This window comes from Nestor notabilis, unplaced genomic scaffold (assembly GCF_000696875.1).
Source record: "Nestor notabilis isolate BGI_N333 unplaced genomic scaffold, ASM69687v1 scaffold3923, whole genome shotgun sequence".
Classification (NCBI taxonomy): domain Eukaryota; kingdom Metazoa; phylum Chordata; class Aves; order Psittaciformes; family Psittacidae; genus Nestor; species Nestor notabilis.
The window spans coordinates 1-7915 of NW_009923119.1; the positions used below are offsets into that span (position 1 = coordinate 1).

At 46.5% G+C, this 7915-nt stretch overlaps 1 protein-coding gene across 1 annotated transcript; it reads left to right on the forward strand.

Annotated features, from left to right (window-relative positions):
- The first annotated feature begins 775 nt into the window (after nt 1-775).
- NDUFB9 (NADH dehydrogenase (ubiquinone) 1 beta subcomplex, 9, 22kDa) lies at nt 776-4617 on the forward strand. Its single transcript, XM_010011956.1, has 3 exons — nt 776-969; nt 3410-3523; nt 4486-4617. The coding sequence occupies exons 1-3, from the start codon at nt 844-846 to the stop codon at nt 4615-4617; spliced, it is 372 nt and encodes a 123-aa protein (XP_010010258.1). The 5' UTR covers nt 776-843.
- The last annotated feature ends 3298 nt before the right edge of the window (nt 4618-7915 follow it).

A 7915-nucleotide genomic window follows, 5' to 3' on the forward strand; every position in this document is an offset into this window, starting at 1 on the left:
GGAGGTTTGTCCTTTCCCTTGCCCCGGGTGTGGCTGAAGGGGTGAGGAAAAAGCCTTTAGGCTCACTGCAAAAGAGGGGAGAACGGGAGCTTCTCGGAGGCTCTTGGTGGTACCGAGTGAAACAGGTATTTCGTTGTGTATAGAGGTTTAGACGTGGGTGAGGCTATGGGGGTTCTCAGGGAAGACGTACGAGAGGACCCGATGTCTCGTCTCGAATCAGGGCAGGCCTTCCTGGTTGGTAAGGCCTGAGGAATAGATAAAACTGCCGCAAAAGAAAACAGCTAAAGGAGCCTCTCAGGGTTGTAAATTAACCCAAATAAGACCAAACATGCATTCCAGTGTCTATAACTAACGGATTTCCATAAAAGGGTAAACTGAGGGGGGGCATTTCTTCCCCAAATGATCATGACAACCTCCAGAGACCACTCCTCAAAATCAGTGCCACAGCCTTATCTACCCGTTCTAGTGAGTGATGGGAATTGGTGGGCATTCTGCAGAGTTGTAATGAGTGTGTGTATAATGAAGCTGTATCAGCTGTGAGCTGCTGCTCCTCGCTGTGTGTGACAGGCGGAGCAACCCCTCGCACCTGCTGCTGTAATAAAGTCATGTCAGTTTCTGACCTGTCACTCTGATGGAGAGCTTATTTCCCGTAGTGGTGGCACCAGCCAAACCCTGTCTTTGCACAGGGGTGACAGGTGATGATGCCAAGCTTTGGTTTTGTGTGTGATCGGTGCTTTCCTCCAGTGTACGTCACTGTGCTTAACCTCTGCCCACAGAGACAAGTACCGCTACTTTGCCGTGCTCCTGAGGGACCGCTTTGATAAGAACAAGGATGTGAAGGATATGGTGAAAGCCACGGAGCTGCTGATGGCAGGCGAGGAGGAGTTCTGGGCAAACCAGCATCCGCAGCCGTACATCTTCCCTGACTCCCCTGGGGGCACTTCCTATGAGAGATACGAGTGCTACAAGGTGAGGTGGCCTCTGAGATGGGGTGTTACTGTGCTTCCGTTGTGTGCTGAATGTAAAGTGAGTGCTTTAAGTGGGCTTCCTTAGGGTTGCAGCTTGACTCGGCAGTACCATCTCTGCCATGGTTTATTGCTGCTGGATGTCTTGCTGCTTGCACGATGGAAGCTGTCCTGCTTGTCTCACACTTGCAAATGGAGTTGGTCTGTCTGAACACCACTAGCTTCTCTTTGCCCTGTACTTGACACTGGTGAGGCTGCACCTCGAGTCCTGTGTTCAGTTCTGGGCCCTTCACAGCAAGAGGGACATTGAGGTGTTGGAATCTGTCCAGAGAAGGGCAGCAAAGCTGGTGAAGGAGAATAAGTCTTAGGAGGAACGGCTGAGGGAACCGGGGTTGTTTAGTCTGGAGAAGAGAAGGCTCCAGGGGGACCTTACTGCTGTCTGCAGCTACCTGAAAGGAGGTTGTAGTGAGGTGGGGATTGGTCTCTTCTCCCGGTAACAAGTGATAGGGCAAGAGGAAACAGCCTCAAGCTGTGCCAGGGGAGGTTTAGGTTTGATATTAGGAGAAAGTTCTTCACAGAAAGGGTGCTCAGGCACTGGAACAGGCTGCCCAGGGCAGTGGTGGAATCACCATCCCTGGAAGTGTCCAGAACAGTGTAGATGAGGCCCTCAGTGATGTGGTTTAGTGGTGGGGCAGTGCTGGGGGAAAGGTTGGACTTGATGATCTTAAAGGTCTTTTCCAACTTAGTTGATTCTATGATGCTGTAATTATCTGCTCTTTTGCCATTGCTCAGCAGGGGGGCAGGCAGGCGTGGTGAAAGAGTTGGAGCTGAGCTGTGAGAGGAAGGGGTGCTATCTGTAGTGGGGCCATCTGGTCACAGCCCTGGTTTCTCTCTGGTCAGATGTCAGCTTGGCCGTTGGGGGCCTCTCTTCACTCAGCCTTTAAGTTCTTCCAGCACTTTGCATAGTTGTACCAATTAGCATTCCCCTTCACGTGCTGTAGTGCCAGGTGAGTGTTTGTGCGTCACTCTTTGGTAGGTGGTATGTCTAAAAATAGCAGCCATATTTTTGGAATCCAAAGCACTTCTAGGGGCTTGCTTTCCCCCCCCAGATTGTTCCACTTAGAAGGAAGGAAACAGGCTTCATAGAAAACCACAGGGGTTTTGCTTTCTTTGCATTGTCTCTTTTAATGCATTGCAAGAAGTGAAGAGTAACCTAGGGAGTACATAAACCCATTTTCTGTCTAGTTTGAATTATGTGCTGGCACAAGACTAGATCTAAGCAGATCTTTGTGCATAAGAAGCCACGTGAAAGGAAGAGTCTGATGTAGATCGATCAGAGGCAGAAAAAAGACCATATGAGTGAAAAGGAAAGAGGAGGACTTAAGCTTATGCCAAGGTCATGGGCTTTAGCAGTAGCAGACATAACAGAGTCTCTATTCTATTCTGTTTTCTATATCAGAAAAAAGGCCAGTTGAGCAATAAATGGTTAGGATTGGTCTTCATCTAGAAATATAAACTGGTTTATATTCTCTTTTCTTTGCTCTGTTTGATATGATAAAATTGTCCTTTAGGAAAACAGCAGTCACAAGGATTTGGCTTGTTGGTATATCAGTGACTGACCATTGTGGAGCTGCTACAAAATGTCATTTTTAGATCTTGGGCTGTTTGAGGGTTTTAATTGTTTTTTGGTGTGTGTAGGTTTTCTGTTAGCTTATTAGCAAGGGCTCTGCTATTTCTGTTCAGTCAGAGGTTTACTCAGTGATGAGAATCACAACTGGAAGCATAAATGTCACTACATGAATGATGCTTAATTTTCTTCTTTTAAGAAGTGGGGTTTGGTTTTGGTTTTTAATCAATGTTCCTGTCTTTAAAATGTTCACATTTAATGATACACAGCTGCAGAATCTTAAATTTTGCTTTCATACTTGACATTCTGACATTTTAGAGGTCAGACCATTACCAAGCTCTTAAAGGCCACTAACTTTTTAGCAGTTGTAGACAAGCAGAAATGAGCTGTAAGGTTCTGTCTCTGTCAAATAAATTAGTAGTTGGAGAAAAGGATCTCTCCAACCTGCTGCCTTTGGGAGGAGGAGAGAAAGGAAGATCTTCTCTTCCACCAGATGGAATTATTTTGGGCACTTCAGAGTAAACAGAGATGGCCTGGGACTTGTCTTAAGGATTTAAGCAAGTCACTCTCATGTCGTCCTGCTACTTAGGACAACGTGTGAAACAAAAATGGTAAGTACTGACCTCTGTCATGTCTTGCTTTGAGACTGACAATGGTCAGGAGGCTTTAAATGGTGTTTTTACGTAGTGCTTTATTTCCTGGGTTATTTATCTGTTACAATACTGGTTTCAGTGGTGGCATTTAGTTCTGTATGTGTGTGCTGTATATGATTTCATACATAAAAATAATACCTATAAATCATGTTGTTCTTTAACAGCTTCCTGAATGGGTCTTGGATTACTGGCATCCATCTGAGAAGGCAATGTATCCTGACTACTTTGCCAAACGAGAGCAATGGAAGAAACTGCAGCGGGAGAGCTGGGATAAAGAGGTCAGTGCTCGCTCAGTGCAGAGGAAAACCTCTTCAGCACACAAGTATTTTGTGGGACATTGCAGAGGTCTTCTTGGGAAAGTTACCCAGTGCCTACTGGGGTCTCACTTAGACTCTGCTTCATTAGAACCCCCGTCAGTGGGAAACACAGACTCAACCCAAAACGCCTACACAGACATCTCAGCTTCTTAAAGGCTGTGAAGGGGACTTGAAGTTAAAAGCTGAAGCTGCCACTGGGGTTACGTTAGTGCAGAGCTGTCGCAGCAGTTTTGCTAAAAGAAATTCCAAACTGGGATGAGAGGAGATTAATGACCAGAGAATTCCTCTTCTACTGCTGTAAAACTTCCAGGTTGCACTTTGAAAGTGACTTACCGTGGTGGTCATCGGCTGGGAATGGAGACTGATTTCTGGCCACGCTCAACTGAGATTCAGTTGAAGAAAAATTGTGTTCTTGGACTAGTTCTTGAAGTCAGTTGTAGAGAAATAGTGGGAGTGTGTGTAGTGTGACAGAATTAACGTAGTGGCAGCCAGCACTTGCACTGCTTCAAGGAACATCTGTTGAAAACATGTGAAGGGCTGTTGGTGGCCTACAGGAGTGGAGGTCTCCTGTGGACTGCGGTGGAAGTTATTCGGGACCTGGCAGCTTTCAAAGCAGCAAGAGAATTGAGTCTATTTAATGTAGCATAGCAATAGTAGGCAGGAATTAGATGGAAGTAATGACCTTTCAAGTAAAATTTCTCTAGTAAACCACTTTTTACTCTTAAAAAAATCCTTCCTGATTACTTAATATGAGCCTGCAGTGATTGATGATTAAGGGAATACTGGGAAACATGACACCTGCAGGTGTTACTGCTGGTCCTTCCCTTCTGAAATGGGGGCCAGTTCTTGCTGCCTGGGCACTGAGCCCACATCATGGAAATGTACATTTGTACACTAAAGCCCTTTTCTGTCTTCTCTCTTAGCTTAAGCAGTTAGAAGAAGAAACTCCACCTGATGGTCCAAAAACTGAAGCTCTGCCTCCAGCTCGTAAGGAAGGGCATCTGCCCCCGCTGTGGTGGCACTATGTTACGAGACCCCGTGAGATGCCCATGTAAAAGCATGGTCTCACGTGAGCATTGAAGCAGTGTATCTTCTGGAGGCAGTTGACATGCATGCTACTGAAATTAATACAAAATAAACCTGAATAAAGTAACAAGAGAAGGCATTTTGCTGACATACTGTTGTTCTCTGGCACGCACGTACTTCACTTGCAGTTGTGCAAAGAGATGTCTGTTCATATCATCTGTATACCTAAAATGTTGGAGAATGCACACCAGTCTGTGAAGAAGTCAGAGAGAAATGGGAATTGACACTCTAATCCAGCCAGACCCCCTTGATTGTTCCTTTGAAGTCTTCATGACTGCACTGGCTCTGGCTGGGATGGAGTTAACCTTCCCCACAGCAGCCCTCACTGTGCTGGGTGTCAGTAGCTAGGAAGGTGTTGATAGCACACCAGGCTTTGGCTACTGCTGAGCAGGGCTCCACGGCATCAAGGCTGCTTCTCCAACATCCTCCCTCACCAGCAGGCTGGGGGTGGGCAAGGTCTTGGGAGGGGACACAGCCAAGACAGCTGACCCCAACTGACAGAGGCTGTGGGCTCCTTTCTCCCCGGGGCCACAGGTCCTGCCTGGAGCCTGCTCCAGTGCGGGCTTCCTGCGGGGCCACAGCCTCCTTTGGGCATTCCCCTGCTCCAGCGTGGGCTCCTCCATGGGCTGCACATGGAGATCTGCTGCACCATGGACCTCCATGAGCTGCACCACGGGCTGCAGGGGAATCTCTGCTCCAGCACCACCTGGAGCACCTCCTGCCTCCTTATGCGCTGCCCTTGGTGTCTGCAGGGCTGTTTCTCCCACCTATTCTCACTCCACTCTGGCTGCTGTTGCTTCTGCACAGTGGCTTTTTCCCCTTCCATCTGTTATCCCAGAGGCGCTTCCACCATCCGCTCCGTCAGCAGCAGGTCCGTCTTGGAGCTGGCCCAATGAGATATGGGGGAAGCTCCTGGGAGCTCATCAAAGCCACCCCTGCAGCCCCCCTACCAAAACCTTGCCATGCAAACCCAACACACCCACAAACAGAGCCCCCTGGACAAAAATGCATCTATTGCAGTGGCAAGGAAATAAATGAGGCCACTGTGTGGGAACTGGAAGCGGGAGCAACATCCTCCCTCTCTACCTTTGCTCCTGAGAAAGCTGAACAGAAGGAAGTCCTCAGTCACTTGGGCCTGTGGGAGATGGCGCTGGTGGTGTGCCTGACGGGCTGGCTGGAAGCAGTGATTTTCCTCCCCTGGCAAAAGAACTGGGTCCAGCACTGCTGCAGATGCACAAACGTGTGGAGCTACCTGTGCTTCCCGGCCAGGGAATAACAGGGAGGGGTAGAGAAATGTCACCAGTTATTATTTAATGGGAATTTCCGTTGTTGGCACTGCACCTTTGTTCTGCTGCCACCCTTCAGTGCACAGCAGTGAAACAGCCTCATGCACCTTTATCTACCAATTCTCTGCTAGACTCGGATGGAACCTGCGTGACCTTCAGAAGCCTGAGGAAGGACCTCACTGATCCCCAAAGCTCCAGAAGCAGAAAGTCTTTTAAGAACCAAAATACAGAAGTTTTCCAGCAGTTCTTTATTTATAATGTAGGCTTAAGCAATCATTACAATGTAGAAGGGAGACACACTTACAGCAATTATTTATACCAGTTTAGAACAAAAACCTGCACAGGGAGAGCTCAACTCTCAGTACAAACTAGCAACTAAACCACAATAATTTACCATTAGAAACATTTTCTTTTTTTAGCTGTGACACTGCTTTTACAATATGCAAAAACACAAACAATAGAACTATCCAAAGTGTTTTGTCACATTCTTTCTACATGGAATTTGGCAACATTTTATATTAAATTTTTACCGATTATACTAACGTTTAAGAACTAAACAAGTGAAAAGCTGTACTCGGGTACAGTTACATCCATTTATTTCAAAGGTTTAAATAACACTTTTAAACTATCGAGATTATCTCCTAGCAGTTTTTGTTTATGCAAAAACCATCTCGAAGCCTCATTTGCACAATGCATCAGCTACCGTCTCCAGGTTGGTGGGCTACACCACAGGCACTACTGTTCATTATATTCTGTAAGAAGGAGCTTGTTTTCCAAAGGAAGGAAGGTTTAGTTCATAGTTTCTAAGAATCATGCCTTTTTTTTTTGCTTTTTGCTTTTAAGCCATAACAAAAAATAAAAGGTTAGCAACCACAGCAGTGTAAAATGTTATATAGAACACAGTGACTACACAGTTACTACAAGTCTCACATCCAATGCAGGTATGTATTAAAGCATAAGAGGGTATGTAGGCAAGTCTAGAGCCAACAGAAATTTGCAGAGTGCCTGGTGGACACCAGCCCCTGGTGCCTGTTGTTTGGTGCAGTTTTAAACCACCCCGAAGGCACCGGCCCCGTGTCCACCCTCGCGTGGGTCTGATCCGAACACGGCTCGTGCCCCGGGGTCTGCACATTTCTATCAGCTGTAGGAGATGGGTATTGCAGCAATAACTTACTTTTACTTGAAGGAAAAAAGCCAACTCTTAATAGTTCTATCAATCAACAGCGTTCCAAAAAACACGACTTAAAGTACAAAAAAAGAGGATATAGTGGTCAGGCTCCCGGTGTTATCAAAAGAAGAGTCTCTCTGCCCACCCCCCACCCCTCTCCCCTTTACTTTTAGGTAGTTAAGAAAAGCCAATTGCCAACTGCCATTTAAAAGAAGTTAAGAAAAACAAGCCCCTGTATTGGAAAGGAACATTCGCAGTTCGTTAGCTCAGAGCTGGTTACACCTGCCAAATTTGTCAGTGTCTCCTCAAAATACTTGGGCTTTGGAGGCCCAGCCTGCTGGGCACGGTCACAAAAAGGCATTTGGATAATATCTAAGAACTCCCTGCTCGAGGTTTAAAAAGGTTCTTTTGCACGTGTGTAACTGCCTTAAGCCTGTCGTCCTTGTTTGTATTCAGTGAGAGGATGAGCGGAACAAAAGGTGGTGGCGGTGGAAGAACCAAGCCTACACAGGTAAGGCTGCATGCATGTGACTGAGAGTTGCTGCTGTGCAGTCCCAAAAAGAAACGTGGAAAAAACCCCTGTCGTTAAAACACCCCACAGAAACAAAACACTGCAATCCAGTATGGCTTATTCTGATGCATTTACCATGAAGCTACTAGTAATTAATCCTACTAGGCTACTCTTGTGCAACAGCATCTGCTATTTGATGGCATCCCCCTCCCACCCACTACCCCCCCTCCCCAAAATACTCTACCAACTGCAGGTTTCTTCCTTGCATTATATATTGCTTTTATTGTCAATTTTTCATTTCT